The 17,536-nt window shown below is 49.4% G+C and overlaps 1 protein-coding gene across 2 annotated transcripts in view; it reads left to right on the top strand.

Annotated features, from left to right (window-relative positions):
* ITPR1 (inositol 1,4,5-trisphosphate receptor type 1) overlaps nt 1–17,536 on the top strand; it is a 321,127-nt gene that overhangs the window by 232,439 nt on the left and 71,152 nt on the right. For both annotated transcript variants that reach the window (XM_068559286.1, XM_068559285.1), the window contains exon 42: nt 16,369–16,549. In XM_068559286.1, the coding sequence (XP_068415387.1) occupies nt 16,369–16,549 (181 nt within the window). The remainder of the gene's footprint in view (nt 1–16,368; nt 16,550–17,536) is intronic.

Below are 17,536 nucleotides of genomic sequence, written 5' to 3'. Positions count from 1 at the left end.
GTTATATCACCGACCTGTGCATGACAGAGAAGAGAACCACGAAAGACTTTACCTTTCAGACTGGGCATCCCATTTGCCAAATAAAAATTATATGTGCCACACATGCTGCTTCCCCTCTAGCGGGTTCCAGGGTCTCAGGTCCATGAAAGTTAATGGGAAGGAAGGTCTCTTGCATAACTTTGTGGAGACAGAGGGCAGCTCATTGAATTAGGGCTCCTAAGAAAAGTTAGATTATACTGCTACAATTTTTGATTTTCATTTACATCTAAAGGAGCAATATGTACTTTGGTGTAATGTGAGGCTTATTAGAGCTCATCTTTTGCGCACTTTGCATGAAGAAGCTTCACGCACTGGATTCTCCCCATATTAGAGTCTTGGGCAGGTTGAAGAATGTTTATGTGTTGCAGAAGGAAAAGGAAAGGACTTGTTGCCTTTATAAAGTGCCCGTTCCAGGGCAGGCACAGCGCATGGTGCTGCTATGTACTTGATCTGGGCTAGGTGGGATAGCCCCAATTCTGGATGGGAAAACTGAGTCCCAAAAGATCGAGGGAGGTCTTATGCAAAGTCACCCAGTTAGCAGAGCTGAGATTCGGTACCCAGGTCTATCTCCCTCAAAAACCTCTTGACTTTCTACCATGCTGGCCAGCCTTGAAGTTGCATGGGTCCAATGCCAGGGAGTTAATCAGCGCTCCACATCCACTGTGGTGCTTTGCATCCTCCAGAGCAACATCTTCCTCGTCATTGTTGGGAGCCGGTAGGCAGCGCTGGTTATTTGATGTGAGAAGCAAGTGGTCACTGCTTGGTCATGCAGTGAATTCTCTAAGTCAACTTAGGAACCACACGATGGAAGCACGCCCAGTTTTATGATAAGGTATGAGTTTTTCTGTAGTTGCCACTGGTGTCCTTTCTCTGGTCAGAGGTGAACTTGTCCCTAACACAGGAGAGGCTCGTGCTTGGTCATGTTTCTCTTAGTTTTCTGGAATCCATGTTGGGGGGAGTGGAGGGGCAGGAGAGTGAAAGCTGGGGTGCATTGCAGATGGCTGCGGCAAACCCCTCTACTATTTGCAGTTAGTGGCTGCGTGTGTGAGCCGTATGCCTGTCTTATATTTACAGGAGGAAATATCCCGTTTAATTTTCTTTTCGCACCAAGAGCCCAAGTGTTCAGAGAACATGGTGTTTTAACACTCCCTCGGTTATCAGCTGCAGAGCGGAGGTTGTATATTGTCACATACAGTTTTCTGAGTGTATTTCTACATTGTTACCTGGCAACATTGCCACGTTGGGCAGGAGGGTGTATTGGTTCCTACCAGATCCGCGCTGTTTATATTATAGAAGGTCGATGGTGTTTTCCTCACAGGAATTTAGAAGAGGAGAAGGCTTGGGCTCATAGGGCTCAGTTGAGAGATGGGCTGATGTGCTGACCTAGGACCAGGGGTTCAGTGGGGGATGGGCTCTTGCCCTGCCTGGGTGGATGGCTTGTTGTGTTGTTGACCACCTCCCAGTTCTGATGAGAAGGGAAATCCCGTGGTAGGGATGATAGGCACAGCATCCCTTATTGGGGTCACCCTCTGAGCTGCTTATATCCCTATGGGGTCTTCTGTTTAGCGGACAGGATGTGTTAAAGGCCCTGTGGTTCAGAATGTGTGTGCCTAGTGAGGCCTCAGGCCATCATAGCACCCATGCCCTGTGTGCTTAACCGCATCCCTTGAAGAGATTTGTGTTCAAAACCCTTGCGTCATGGGTTTGAAAGTCCTCTCGGTTGAAGCCACACGTTCAAGGACTCAGAACATGCTTACTGAGACCAAGGGCATTGAATTCTCCAGCACCTGTAACATTTCTTGAAAAATGCTCGAGAGGGAAAAGTTCCCATGGTAACAGTTTTTTGAAAGAGTCTTGTGGCATCACTAGGTTAGACAAGATAGCAGAGTAATGGGGGTTCAACAGCACAGCCTGTAAGCACACGCTCCTTTAAAGCTACCTCCCGGTGAAGATGCCAGAACAAGAGTCCGTCCAGCAGCCCCGGCAGCGCTGGAGGCTCTGACCGGGTTGGGGTAGATCTCAGGGCCTCCCGTTGGTGTTTCCCTCTGCACGTCTCACCTCTGTTGGCCTCCCTAAGGAGGAGGCCTTTGCATTCCACTGGCCTCTTACTGTCTTGCCTGTTGAGAAAGAAAAAGACAACTGAGTCTTCCTGGAGGTATTTAGAAACCATCAGATGGCTTTAAATGTATGTATTTTGAGTGCTCTGACCTCCTTTGAAAACCCAAGTCATGTGTTTGGTTTCACACGGTTCTCTGCTCTTGGGTGTTAATACAACTCCTGACATCATCAGAAATGTCCTCAGAGGGCGCCACAAGATTCCTTAAAGTTTTATTCTGCAGCAAGTAGATTTTTTGTTTTTTATACCTGAGGAGGACTTGATCCTGAGGGTTCCGAACTGGGATGGCCCTCCTGAGTGTCCTTAGTGTGGAAATCTATAGTCTACTCTTTAAACTTTAAGATGATCCCTAACTGGCTGAAAGTCCTCAACCCGCAGGCTGAAGAAAACGCTGCAGAAAAAAAAACAAGGTCATGCTGCATTTTTTTGGTAAGCACAGGAATCAACAAAGAGATGTTATATAACTTCTATTTATATCCTCCTTGCTCACTATCTGCAGGCAGACAAGAGTCGCTGAGAAGGGATTTAATGAGCTCTCCGGGTTTGCTCACCTTCCTGAGCTGGTAGGAACCAGCTTGTTCTCAAGTGCGTCAGCAAAGAATCTGGCTGTGGGTGGGCGGCCAGGGTAGGTGGACGGACTTGTTGCCATGGTGTTCTTTAATTCCCCTGTCTCTCAGCCATCTCGCTCCCCCTTCCCTGACTCCTTCCTCTCCCCACCTTTTCTTTTTTCTTTCTTTTTTCCCCCCAATCTATCCGCTTGCTTGTTTCTCACGCCTAGCTCAGTATTCTTGGAGCCGTCTCCAGAAACAGAATATTTTCCTTTTCCCCCTAAGAGTTCCCCATTGTGTAGCTGTAAGACATCAGAAGGGTTTTGGCTAAGGTGTCTTTTCTCCCACCCTCACCTATTTCTTTTCCTAGGATATTTTTCTTTATTACCAGCCCCTTCATTATAGGGACCTGTCCTGGGAGTCTTCACGCTCATCCGATAGAAGCTTACCCTTTGCTCTCGGGTTGCCCCTGAACTAGATGGATTGCATTGCCCGTCGGACAGACCATCGCTCTGCCCCAGAGAAGGAGGGCTCTTGGCATTTCCATAATCCTTCTTGTGCTCTTGCCCTGGGTGGGGTGACACCTCTTATCTCATCTAGCACATTATAAGATGGAACCACGTGAAAACAAAGGAAGGCATTTGTCCCACAGTGATAATTCCTGGAGCTTGGGCAACTTGTGTTACCTGAAGGTTGCAGGTTGAGATTACTCAGCCTGCATTAAAAAAAAAAGTGGCTGCTCCATCCAATTCTCGGCAGGGAAGCAGAACTGCCCTCCTGAGAAGCCCCAGTGGCAGCTCCGGGGGTGTCCACCTGCACCCTGGCTGCCCTGATGGCTTTGCCTTGTCGGTCACATTCCCACCAGAGCACAGACATTTAAAAGACGTGAGTTAGGGAGGTTATAATGAAATGTTCTTAGAAAAGAATAAGTAGTTCCCGTGAGGATAGGCTTAAAAAAAACAAAGCCGAAACCCACCCCTGCCTTGCCCAAGAGTTGTGCAATTCTTAATAGCAGTAGCCTGTTTGAATAATCAAAGGCGAGCTGACTTCCCCTTAGTAACTTCTGTTAGAGCCATCTGCATAAAATATCCCCAGATTCCAGACCAAGAAGGCAACTTTTTTTCCCCCACTCTGAGTAACTGGAGGGACTTTCCCTTTGGAACTTTTCCAGTCGAGCTAACTTCATGGTTGAGAATACTTTCTCATTAGAAACTGCCAGCGGCTAGAGTCCTGACATGGGGGCCTTAAAGACGTGTCACTCACAAGCCTGGACCCAGAGCCCTGTGAGAACCTAAGTGACATTCACAGCTGGCATCAGCACTTCTGCCATGACCCTCCTTCTCACTGAGAAATCTATGCCCACGTGTACTTCCTGAGTCCTCTAAGTTCCTTTGTGAAAGTGTCAGAGCCTCTCTTGATGTTTCTCCCAGTTACCTTTGCCTGGGTTTTAAATTTGTCATCAAGATGTCCCAGATGCCAGAGGGGAGAGTCCTGTAAACCATCTGATATCTTCAAGCCACTTGTTTCCCTTTGAATTCAGGACTTAAAAATTTATATCGCTGTTGGAGGAGGACGGTGCTTCAGTGGCCCTCACCATACGGTGTTTGAAAAACGTGTTTTCATTAGCCTCCTTGCAACACAAGCCCACAAACTGTTCAGCCCCGAGCTTGTAGTTATCAAGTCAAGGGTGGGAGCCAGGTTCTGAGATGGAAGGTCTACGAATGATTGTCCTTCTCGCCCCACCTTAATAATGCAGGTGTCAGCGAGGCCAGAGTAGTTAACAGTTAACGACATGGATTAGGACCCCCAGCCAGCCTGAGCCCATCACGGAGGCCTGGGCACAAACCTGATGAGCCTCTGAGAGGTGGGAACGCCGCATTAGCCTCTTTCAGCTGGTCTTTGGCATTCGGCGTTTCCCCCGCTGGGCAGGACTTTGAGCTTTCACGGACAGGGATCTTCTGGTTATTGAGTTAAACTTCAGCTGCCTTAGATGCAAAGCTGGACTCGATTTAAGTTTTGCAGGATGGCACGTCCTTCAGGACTACTGTGCGTTCATTAAGATAGCAGGTATTGATGGAGCACCTGCTGGGTGCCAGGCACTGGATGAGGTGGCCGTGACACAGCCCGGACTGAGATCATAGCGGGCCTGCCCTCGAGGAGGTTATAGTCTAGCAGGGGAGGTGGATCGTAAGCCAGTTAACAGTTAAATAAGGGAGAAGCTTGAAGAGGGAAGAGTGTCCTGGAGGAGCCACTTAGGGTGGTCAGAGGAGGCTTCTCCAGGGAGATGCATTTAAGCCCAGACTTAGCAGACGAGAAGAGAACCAGTGGCGTGAAAAGCAGAGGGCAGGAGTGTTCAGACAGATGGGTTGGCATGAGCCAACATATTGCAGGAGCTGAAGGAAGCCAGCGTGGTTGGAGCATAGCACTGGGGGGGTGGGCAGGGGCGCGGGACATGAGACCACTGCTCGACCCAGGTACTGAGCTTATCATCAGGTGGGAGGCTGAATTAGGTGATCTCCACGGCCCCTGCCAAGCCCTAGTCAGTGCTTCTAAAGGGCACCAAGTTGGCTCGGGCTGTAACCTACTTGGATACACGTTACTGATGCCAGAGCCATTAATCTATTAAGCAGCACTTACACAGATGAGTGCTGTGTAATTTTATCCCGCCATCTCCATCCGTCTGGCCATCTGTACGTTTTACTCTTGGATCCCAAGGATGTTCTCTGCAGCCATATGGGCCCCCTGATGGGCCAGTACCCAGTGAAACGGACCTGCTGGGTTGGGAGGACTGAAAGTCCTGGAGCGTGTCCTTTGGGGTTCAGACCAGGACTGAGACCTGAGAGGTCATTTGATCGAGCAGAGGACAGCGGGTGATGGTGAGCCCTCCTTCAGGAAGGTGCTCGCTTTGCTTGATGTTTTGCTGTTTGCCAGCCAACGTCCTTGCCCCCGACAGGCCAGGGTATATTTCTTTCTTTTTGGATGTTATCCGTCGAGCAGGTGTGTCACAGTTCGGTTTGTTGAGAGCGGGGAAGGGAAAGTGTCTGGTACAGAACACCTATCAGGTGCAGTCCCTGTGCTGTGCCTTCTTGATTCCATCCTCCAGACCTCTTGGGTGGCACTTCCCCTCCTCCTTCCTCCGTTACAGATGAGGAAACCGAGGCTGCAGGTTAATAAATGCCCTGTCCATACCTGCCCAGTTCCTCAGTCACCCCTGTCCATCTGTTTGTACCTTGCTGAGTGTGCAGGACGTGGAGCCCTCTCTCTGAGCCCCTGCTGCTCTCCGTACAAACACAGAGAATGGGTGCGCAAAGGATTCTTCTTGACGTCGACATAAAGCTCAAGTTGGATGCCCTGGGGAACCTTGGTGATTTTAGGGGAGAAAATGTCGGTCAGTGTTGATTGATTGGCCCTCAGGTAGCCAGGATAGAAATAAGACCAAAGAGCGAAGGTCTTATCCTCTGACTCCTGTGTCAGTTCTTTCTTGATGATGAAGATGGAACCCCCAAGTGAAGCGGGAAGGGACAGCAGCCGCCTCGCCCCTAGGCTCTGGGCAGGGGACCCACCTGAGCCCTCCTTTGCTGATGCCCGGGGTGCGTTTCTTGCTGATGGAGTTTTTGCAGCACCTCTTGCATCGTTCTTTTCAGGTCTCATGATACACATTGGAGGCTCACTGAGAAGGCCTCTGTCCCCCTGTCACAGATCCCGCAGCAAGGCTGTGGGCGAGCTGACACGAGACCTGAGAGTGTCACCTGAACCACCAGAAGGCACTTGCGTTAAATCATAGAACCAGTCCTGGAGGGCACCCTTGGAGACTAGTGTGCGTCTCCAGCAGCCCCAGACGTGCACTGATACTGATTTTCTTCTTCTCTAGTTGAGTAGATGTCTGTAGACCGAGATTCCAAAAACCTCCCTGAGTACTTTAACAGAAGTCGTCCCTGAGGTCTAACCAAAGTCTCGTCTGCTTCACAGTGCCTTCCTTTTTTATGAACCTCATGTTGGCTTGTAGAGCAACCAAAGTACCTTCTTGTACATAAAGAAATTTCCCAAGGAGGTCCCTGCCGCAGTCTCCCGTCGCTTCAGGCAAATTTGGGGTTGCTTCTGTTTCCCATCTTACTGGTCATCATTGTTTTTCTCTGGAGGCTCTTTGTTTTCCTGCCTGTGGCTGGAAGGGACAGACGGCTGTGCCAGTGCACCCCACAAAATGTGCTGGCCTTTGGCTTCTGTAAGGAGGTTTGAGAATTGAACCCAGAGAAAATTTGGAGTCCCCTTACCTTCTTGTCCCTGGGTCTTCTAGAATGAAGGCTGACCTGCCTCCCTGAAATCTGTGTGATTTTACTCTTAAATATTGCTAGAGATGTTATTGCTGACAGTTTACCTACACATCCAGGGGCTTTGTAAGATAACACCTTCAAAAAGTTTTTTTTTAGGAAGTACAGTTTGTTGGTTGAGGTGTCATGGATGCGTATGTGGGAAGCTGTCATGATCCACACGGGGGAGGGGGGACCAGACTGCTTACCAGATCGGGCAGACTTTCCTGGCCAGTGCTGTTTCCTGTGGGCCCCGGGGGACAGGTAAGGAGAGGTGTTAAGCTCTCAGGTCTCAGAAGAAAAGTGGTTCTTAGGGAACAGGTGGGACTTTGCTGCTTGCTAAAACCAGAATTAACTCACCTTGAAAAGCATCATGAAGATCCAGCGCTTTGGTATTGACCTTGGAGCTCAGGCCCTTCCCTGGAGCCCAGTGCCCGGATTAATTTGGTCTTCCTTGTCCTCCAGCCCCTCTCTCAGGCCTTGGGGATCAGCGATAAGCAGACGGTGGCCTCCGTCCAGCCCTGGCAGGAAACAGGAGTTGAAACACGCTGTTTATGTCTGAGTTATCAAGAGATGGCTCTACAGTTTGGATGAGGGAGGAACTCTTTTCAGAAAAATGAAGTTGAAATGTCAGTGCCTTTACAACCCATACTTCATTCACTTCATCACTTCCTTCTTTTCTGTTTTAAAGTTTATATTATTTCTGAACTCATTGAAGCCGGCAACATCCTCAGAGACATTGGTGAGCTGAGACTTGCAGGTGTTTACTGGTTGAAACCCATCAACCCTTGCTAAAAAAATGTCCTTAGAGTGAGTGATCATTTATACCAGGGGAGTGTTTGATTCTTAATGCCCTCTTCACTAATTATTAGATTCTTTTCAAATATCATACTTTTCCTGAAGTCAAGAATAGTTGAAGATATTGGAAAAACAGTTCATGTTGAAAGGCTTGGGCCTGTCCAGGGGGAGGGTCTGACACCATTCTGCCTCGGGTGTATTACACTTTGAGAAGTGGAAGCAAAAACATTTGTCTCTGTGTCTAACGGAATCTGAATGGCGTCTGTAACTAGTGGAATTCCAGCTGGATTTTTTTTGTAACTTCCTTCATTGTGACAGTTACTGGGAAAGGCTCTTCAGTGTGTTTTTGCTGTCAATTTACAGGCCATCGTGACCTACCAGTACGAGCTGGGCTTGTTTATCTTTGGATGTTTTGGGGACACTAGACTTTGGTCATCACATAACACCCAGCACATTAGTCGATCCACCTATCTTACCTGCTAACTGATTTCCTTTGAAAGTGGTATTGATAGATTATACACCCTGCATTTGAGTAGCTTCCCGTAGTAATCAAAGTGCGTTTCACATAGTGTTTCATAACTGCAACCTTGATGGACCCCCTCCATGTGATGCACACAAGGCAGGTGGTAAGAGTCATGTTTTTCAGATAAGGAACCTAGGGCACAAATCCAGTTAAGCAAATTGCCCAAGTTCACATAGCTGGTTATCGAGGAGCAATGGCTAAAATTCAGGTTTCCAGACTTGCAGTTCTCCAGGCTCCTGTGCCTAAAGCATGTGTGTTTTATCACCTGGTTCCTGGTACATCATCTTTGGGTTTTGATTGTTGTCATGGGTTTCTAAGAAAGGGACTCAAGACCTACGGGGGTCATTGAGTGGCAGTGGTTCGGTGAACAACCTGTAACCCCCAGCCCCGGCAAAGCTTCAACTAGCAAAAGAGGCTTGTTTGGGAGCCGAGATTAACAAGAGCATCAGGCCTTGCAGGAAAGTTGGGGCATTCACATGTGTTCCTACCATGGCTATTCTTTCCTGTGAGAAGAGTCTGTGAGACTCTTTGCTGTGCAGCTGAGAGACCTGGGCTGGTGGGTAGGGAGTGCATTATAAAAAACCAAAAGGTGTTTGGAGTTTGACACACTCTTGCTCAGGTGAGAGGTGTTGAACAAAGCAGGGGCGTTGAGAGCATGGGCTGAGGTGTCAGACCAGTGGGGCTTGAGTCCTGGGGCACCACCACCACTTCCTAGCTGTATGACTTGGCAAGTTATTTAACCTCTTTGAGCCTCAGTTTCCTCATCTGTAAAGTGGGGATAGTGGTAGCCCCTACCTCATGGGATAGTTAGAAGGGTTAATGAGATACTGTATACAAAGCACTTAAGTAGGTGCCAAGCAAATCAGAAGGCTTCAATTATTGTTCACTGTAATTTACAGATCAGGGGTCCCCAGGAAGTGATGAAGTCTCAGTTAATCACAGGTATAGGAAGAGAACCCCACAAGGTAAACCCCACACTTGGGTAGCCATTGCTGTCACTCTGTCACCCGCAGAGCCTCTGAACAAGCTGGACAGGAACGGGTTGGTCTGTCTGGGGACATCCCTTCAAGTCCTGGAGACTCCAGGGCCGAGGCCGAGGTCCCCGTGTGCCAGAGGCAGAGTAAAAAGAGAAAAAGACTCCAGGGCGGAATTTCCATCTGCTCCTGGAAGCACAAGGATTCAGCACTGTTCAGCAGTCACATTTTCCAAATTCTTGCATTTAGCCTGAGAACTTAATTCATTCTGCCGCAGATAAGTGAGCACGCAGAGTGAATGTCACGGGCTGTGTACCGGGCGGTCAGATAGAAGAGCTCATTCTCTGGAGTCTCTGAAGGCTCAGTGTGAGGGTTTCTAGAAGGTGGACTGCTGCCGGGTGAAATGCTCTCGTTTGGGGAAGGATCAAAGTCTCGAAGCTGTCCCAGGCGTGCCGGGGACTGCTCCCCCCATACCATCCCCTCTCCCGCCAGACCTGTCCTGGATCACCTCCACCTCTGCTTCCTGCTGCTGCCACTTCCTTTATCTGAGATGCTCGGAAAGGGCCCCTCCCGTGTCCCTGCAGGTGCAGGCTGGCTCTGGGTTCCAAGGTTCCAAGACTGTCTTTGCCCTCCTTCCCCCAAGTCTCTGAATTCTGGGGAAGATGGCTTTTCAATAAGGTGCTGATTCGCTCACCTTCCCTGTTGTATGTCCAGCACATGGCGAAGGCCCCGTGGCTCCCATTCTTCTCCCCCCAACCCCGTCCTGCACGCTTCCGGCCTATTGTTCCGAGGAGCTGCCCGTTGTCTGCTGGCCCCTAACTTCGGGCCGCCTCTGGTTTCAGGAGCTGGGTGGACCTGTCATAAATCACGCTCTGTTCCTTTGCAAGGACTTGGCTGGGCATAGAGGGTGGCTGCCAGGCTAATCAAGGGATCTCTTATTATTTCCAAGAGTGATCTGAAAGGGTGGTTTCCTTATTATTTTAAACTAAGACCTCAGTTCTTAAGTCGCCATACAGCTCAAGCAGCCCGAGGAGGGCAAACTGTGTCCGCTCGACAGTTATCTGAGAGCAGGAATGAAATTCAAGCTGCTTGCTGTGTCACCCAGCCACCACCGAGCCTGGGCAAAGGGACTGGCTCGAGCAGGCAGGAGACGTGGGCTCTGTGTGGCCTTGAGATGTCTGTTTCCCCCCTGGGCCTCCGTTTCCCCCTCTGTAAAATGTGAAGGGCTGGACTAAATGGGTGGTTCCCAAACAGCGTTCTGTGGAGCCCTGGCGTTGCAAGGAGGAGTTGCGGTGGTGTGAGGGCCATCCTCCCTGCTGTGTTTCAGGCTGAGCAGTTCTGCCTGTATCTCTCTTATACCGGGTCCTTATGGAAGATGGTGTTAGGCGACGGAGGAGGAACAGGGTTTCCCTGCTGGGAAAAACATCTGGAATTGTCTGGAACAGAGTGCTTCCAGCTTTAACCTTCTGTGATCCGTATTTTCTGTTTCGTGGGGATTGTTTTTAAGCCTGGCTTACAGTGACCATACCTGGGCCCCCTCCCACCTCTGTCCCCCAGAGCTTCCATGGAGGTGGCCGCTGCAGGTGGTCACTTTCTCACCTGGCCCAACCCCGGCTTCCTTCCCTAAGGCCACTCCAAACGTGGACCTGTTGTCCGTGATGTTGGCATTGACGCTGTGTCTGCCCCCAAACCCACCCTCGTTTTTTTGGAGTTGCCTGCCGATGACTGGGGCTGGTGTTCCGTGTGATCACTAAGAAGGCAGGCGGTGCACAGGGCCTTGAGTGCAGAGGCAGGGAGCGGGCGTGGCTCTGCCACACGTCAGCTGACCTCTCCTGACCCCAGCTCTCCTGTCTATAACGTGATGGATTTATGAATGGTGATATCTAGCTTGGCAATCTCCTAAAACGCTGATGAGCCAGCTTATGTGAAGAGGGCTTTGGAATCACATGCGATTTGGAGATAAGCAGAGGGTGAAGAAAGATGGGCCAGGAGGGCGGCAGACGCAGATCCCTCTGCAGGGGGAGATGGCCTCTGAGGGTGTCCCCTTGTCTGGACAGCCTTGACAAAGTTCTCTAGCCTTCGGGTAACAAAGCAGTTTTTTTTTTCCTTCTCTTTCTTTTTATTGTGATATGATTTACACACAATAATATGTAGAGATTTTAAGTGTACAATTTGATCAGATTTGACAAATGTTTATACCTGGCCTATTTGTTTTCAGTGGCTGCTGTAACGAATTACTAAAGTCTTAGTGGCTTAAGACAGCCAGATTTTTTTATCTTACAAGTTCGACATGAGTCTTAACTAGACTAAAAATCAAGGTGTCAGCGGGGCTGCATTCCTTTCTGGAGGCTCTGGGGGAGAATCCGTTTCCCCGACTTTCCCAGTTTCTAGAGGCCCCTCGGCTGTGGCCCCTTCCCCATTTTCAAAGCCAGCGATGCTGAGTGACGTCCTTCTCACACCATATCACTCTACCCTCCTCTTCTGCTTTTAGGAACCCTTGTGATGACACTAGCCCCTCTGAATAATCTCCCTATTTTAAGGTTAGCAACCTTAATTCCATCTGCAACCTTATTCCCCTTTGCCACGTGAGGTGACATATTCACAAGTCCCAGGGATTAGGGTCTGGACATCTTTTCAGGGGTGGGGCCGCATTATTCTCTCTACCACACCTGTGTGACCTCCACCCCAATCAAGACATTTTCTTCACTCCAGAAAGTTCTCTTGTTTCCCTTTTAGTCACTTCCCATTCACCCGCCCCCCATTTTGCTTTCTCTTACCTGGGACTAATGTTGCCTCCTCTAGGCCAGGTTTATTTGGAAGTGGGTGCTCAAACCTGCTGGGTGGGGTGGAGTGCAAAGTTTGGAGAAGTGAAACAGTCTCTCCATGGCTCTTGGCTCTAGGTTTTGGGGGTGGAGGTTGGGGTGTGATTCACTGAAATACGCCCATGGAGGGAGGTAGACCAGTGCCCACGAAGAGCCTGAGGCGGGTCGGGGCCGAGTCCCCGCCTGCTCTGGTCTGAGGTCCCACCCGCTTCTGGGGAAACAGTCCTGAGGAGGGCGACCCCTTCCCGCCCGCAGGTCCTCCGAGCACATTGTGACGGAAGCAGGTGGAATGAACAGGTCTGTGAGCCGTGTGCGGGGCCTGGTCTCACCGAGTCCAGATGACACCAGGCACCAGGGAGGGGCAGCGAGGGTCTCCAGGAGCCCCTGGCCCGGGCCTGCTCTGCGGCCCCCATGCCTTACCCCGGCACAGCCCCTGACTGGGGACCGGGGGTCCTTAGTTCCTCCCCATGCCTCCATTTTCACTTCTCCTCCCGTACGAGGTACCAGCACTTCCCCTCTGGAGCCCAGATGTCTTCCTTCCAGGGCGTCTGGTGAGCTTCTCCGTTGGGGCCCCTGCAGCCCCGCTGTCACCCCTCCTTGCTGCTCTGCCACTTCCCAGGCCCGTGCCTCTCACGGCGTCCTGGGAAGACGACATTTGTCACAGTGTGGGCTTCTCGGGCATGCTCCACACCTGATGCACATTATCTTAAAGACCCAAAAGGGTCTCCTGATCTCAAAAAGGAGTAATAGTAACAACTGCTTCATCAGGGGCTGTGTGTGAGGTGACACGCACGAAGGTGCACCCCAAGTTCCCAGCACCCCGTCGGGTCAGCCGTTGGGAGTGTCGCTATGATTATCTCAGGTCTTCATAACCACCTGTGAAGGGCACACCTTGTTATGGTGCCCATTTTGCAGATGAGAAGATTTGGGTTTCGGAGACGTTGTCACTTTCTGAGGTGACACTGGCTCGTGAGCGGTGGAGCCGAAGGCCGGTCTCTCTGGCAGTTCTCACCACTTAGCTGCTTGGGTGATGCCTTTGCTGTGTGGTTTTCACATGATACTAATGTCATGGTAGTACGAAACCAACAGAGTCAGCGGGCACTGGGCTAAGCACGTTGTGTGCACCTTGGCAGCCCTTCCACGTGGGTTCAGAGAGGTTGAGTAATTTGCCCAGGGTCACAGAGCCAGTGGATGAGGGACCCCAGCCTTGAACCCAGGAGGTCCAACCGGAAAGCCTGCCCTACTAACCCCTCCGTTAAGAGACGTTTCCTCCCTTCGAAGCACTGGTGGTATCTCTCCTCTTGATTCTTACTAAGAGGTGTGATGGAGTTGGCCTCTCATTTCAGCTTGACGGCCGGGTGCCTCGGTGCCGAGCCCAAGACTCCCGGAATCACCTCTCCCCTCCTCCAGCCCCCATCCTTGCTTGATGTCGGTTTTCTGTGCTTACTCATGTCACCGTACCCCGCTGTCCACTCGACTGTTTTCTTGACCACGTTCTGTTTATAAAGCAGCTTCAAATCCTTGAGCGACGGGGACTGTTATAAACAGTGCAAAATAAATATACTGGCCGTTGCGGAAACATATGTAGAAGCCTGTAATCCTCGGTGCCTTGCCCTTCTCTCATTTTATAAGAGGTGTCCTTGCCCTGACCCTGTCAGGTGACAGGGGCTGGGTTAACCAGCTAGACGTGAAGCAGTGCCTTTGTAGCAGGTGATGGGTGGGTGTGTACTCTTGCACTCTTACCGATGACAGATGGCAGGCTTTGGTTCTTTATTTATTTACTTATCTACTTAAAGTGCACTTGTTTTCTTGAATGACCGGAGTGTCCAAGGATGCTTTTTAAGTTGCCTCCATGCCATGAGGAGACCTAAGGGGCAGCAACTGAAGTTCATTGCCCCGTGTGCGTGAGATGCTGTGTGACGCCCCTTGGTGGAAAATGTAATCACTGTATTTAGGTGGCTGTGGGTTGAGGTCTTCGTCCCCCGCACATCTCCTCTCGTTTGTCTGCGGAAGCACTGGCTCTCAAAGAAGCGAACAGTTGGAACTTGGTTTCTCGCGTTAGAGGATATGAGAAATAATCTACAGTATGGCGGGAATTTATTTCTGCCGCGGCCACTGAATATAAGTAGCGTCTGATGGCGGGGGTAGCGAGTCAAGTGGAGCCATAAAGTGTTGGGTTGTATTCATTCTTTCATCAAATCGTTATAGAGCGCCTTCTGTGCGCTGGGCCTCTTCTGGGTGTTCTGACGACAGCTGTGAACCATATAGGTGAGGCTCCTGCCCTCTTGGAGCTTACACTCTGCCCAAGACAGACAGTAAGTAGGTGAACAGTAAATACAAGTGTCGTTTCAGGGGCCAATTGCTGTGAAGAATAAAATAGAGCATGTGAGAATAAACAGCTGGCATGGATGCTGCGTTAGTAGGATGGTCAGGGGTGGTTTTCTTGAGTCGGTGATGTTAATGCTGTGACTGAAAGATGAGGGCCCTCCAGCCATAGGAAGAGCCAGGAAGAACAGGGCAGTGGCGCTGAGTGTCTGCTACTGTTTGCCAGCACTCTGTTGAGTCAGTGGTTAAAAGACTATTTTAGTGAAAGTCATTAGGGTGACTGTTGAATGACTGTGTCTTTTTCCTACCAAGCCGCCAGTTTCATGGGGCGCAGGCCTCTTTTTGCTCAGCATTGTTTCTCCTATAATGGGCGTAATCCCTGACTCATGACAGGTGCACGGTAAATAGTGGATGGACGGATGGACAAATCGAAGCCTAAAAGAAAACAGAGGGAAGTCAAGGGCAGTGGAGCACACTAGAGACTCGAGCTTGGTTCACAGAGTGGGAGGGTTGGAGGACTCAGTGACACACGGAATGATGAGGCCGAGCAGGAGGCAGGCAGTGACTTGTAAACTGGCATTTGGGAGTGGCTGGAGGAGAAAAGACAGAGCCAGAGAGCACAAGTAGGAAGGCTGGATCCTGTGTTGTATGTAAGAAACAACCAGAGAGAAAGAAGAACAGGGAGAGGGAAAAGAAAGGGCACAATCAAGAAGAGCTTGGTGGGCCAATGAGGCAGATATTTGTCAGGGTAGCATATGGGCTAGTGGCTAGAAGAAGGGTCACAGTGACTGAAGTTGCATGTTGGCAGATGGAAACATGGTGGCCCTCAGGGCGGGGGCAGGTGCTGAATCAAGCACTGGGTGTGGCGGGGTGAGAGATGGAGCAGTTAAGGGGCTTCACGAGGCTGGTAAGATGTTTTTTTTCTGTAATTGCCAGCCTAGGGTTACCTTCTGTAGGGAAGTGCCATCTTTCCAAATGGGGGAGGATATGAAATTGGCAGAAAGCTCCAACTGGGAGAAGCAAATATATTGTTTGGAGCCTTGTTTTATTCCTCTGGAAATTGACCGTATTGTATTTTTATGTAAATAATTCACAACAGCGTGGTATTTGTAAAGGGGTGAAAAGAGAATGCTCACAAATGAAGTTGAGATACCATATTGTGTTTTTATACCAACAATGTATACCATTGCTTGCAGTGGGTCCAGAAACAAATGTGTATTCAAGACGCGAGCTACCTGTCGTTAATTGTTAGCTTTTTCATCTAACCACCTTTTACCTGCCCTTTAAAACCTGATTCGAAAATCACCTTTTTCACGACAATTTTGGGATCACTCCAGCCCAATGTCATCCTTGCCAGCTCTGAGCTTCTATAATATAATTGTCTGTGTAGCTTCTGGAGCACGTTTTACGCGTTTACGCCCTCTTTATGGGCGTGTCATGCTAACCTGGTACGGAGCCCTATGGGGGCAGGTAGCACGTCTTAGTCATCTGTATATATTCACAAGGCTTTGCAAAGAGGAGGGCTCATAGAAGTCCTTAAACACATGACTGGCCCTGCAACAATCACCAAAAATGCATTCTGCTTCCATTGTTAGTGGAGTTGATTTATATGTGTGTAGGGGGTTGTGCTTCATTGGCTGAAATCTGCCCAGCACCCCTTAGCATGCTTCCCAAGCCTATATGACTGATTCAGCCAAGGAATGGCAGTTTGCTTTTAAAGGCTCTGTGTAGAAAACCTCAGGCTGTAGAAGCCAGAGAATGACAGTGCATGGAACAGTGTTTAACCCTGGTCCAAAGTTAGACCGTTTTTGAGGTTTTGCGTCTGGCTCTGATCTCCACGAGGTTTTGGTGTCCTGAGTGGGATTCAGTAACTGGTGTGTCACAGTGTTGAAAAAGCTGTGGGTTTTCCTTGGCAGCACTCCTTTTTCTGCCGGTTGACAGAAGATAAGAAGTCGGAGAAATTCTTCAAGGTCTTCTATGACCGAATGAAGGTGGCCCAGCAAGAAATCAAGGCAACGGTGACAGTGAACACCAGTGACTTGGGAAATAAAAAGAAAGATGACGAGGTAGACAGGGACGCCCCATCACGGAAAAAAGGTAAATGCTCCCCTGCATGCAGCTCTTCAGTCAGCTGGATTGTGAACATGGGAGGAATGCCTGGTTTTCCTTTAGTTTTTACACGACTTCTAGACTCCAGACTGTTTTCTGACTGGGGCTTTCACAAGAAGAAAACCAATCCGGTTGTGATATAATTCTTCCTGTGTAACCTGAACTGAATTCCTGCTGCTTTGGAAGCTCCTCCCACTGTTTAATAAACTAACATACATTCTTCTTTGTCAAACTCAAGGTTTTATTGGCAGGAAATCCATTAATAATCTTTTCCTGTAATTTCCATGTAATGTTAGAGAAAGTTGTGGAATACGCACTTTAAAACTGGCTGTCGTCCTTTGTCAGCTAATCCTCCCTTATTTTCTGAAATATTTGAAAGTTCATAAAGCTTTTTATCCATTATCCCCCTTGAAGAGAAGTTATACTGGGGAGTGGGTAGACCCAAAAGTGTTGGAGTCAAATGGCCTTGAATAGGTCTGAGTCTCGTTTTTTTAAGTTTAGAGCTGAGTTTCTCAGCCACAGCACGTGGGACATCTGGAGAATTCGTTGCTAGCAGGGATGCCCTGTGCATTGCAGGCTGTTTAGCAGCATATGTGGCCTTGACCCCGTAGATACCAGTAGCCCACCCCCACCTTAAAATCTCTCCAGATATTGCCTGTCGTCCCCTGGGTGGAGATGGGGTCAAAATCATCCCTAGTTGATCACCACTGGTCTAGAATGGGGATAAAGAGAAGAAAAAGAAGAAAGGCTCACATTTACTGAGTGCTTTCTATGAACCAGGCACTGTCCAAAGTCCTTTACATGTGTTACTTCATTTAGAACTCAAGTCGACATTGTAAAATCGATAAGATCGTTATCCCCATTTTACAGATGAGGAAGCTGAGGCATAGGGATGGTAATTAACTTGTAGGATATGGAGCTAGTAAGGATATGGAGCTAGTAAGTTCTAGAGCCAGGATTTGAACCCAGGCAGTC

Source organism: Eschrichtius robustus, chromosome 12 (genome assembly GCF_028021215.1).
Source record: "Eschrichtius robustus isolate mEscRob2 chromosome 12, mEscRob2.pri, whole genome shotgun sequence".
NCBI lineage: Eukaryota > Metazoa > Chordata > Mammalia > Artiodactyla > Eschrichtiidae > Eschrichtius > Eschrichtius robustus.
The sequence above is the reverse complement of the archived record's forward strand: the minus strand, read 5'-3'. Positions and strand labels throughout refer to the sequence as shown.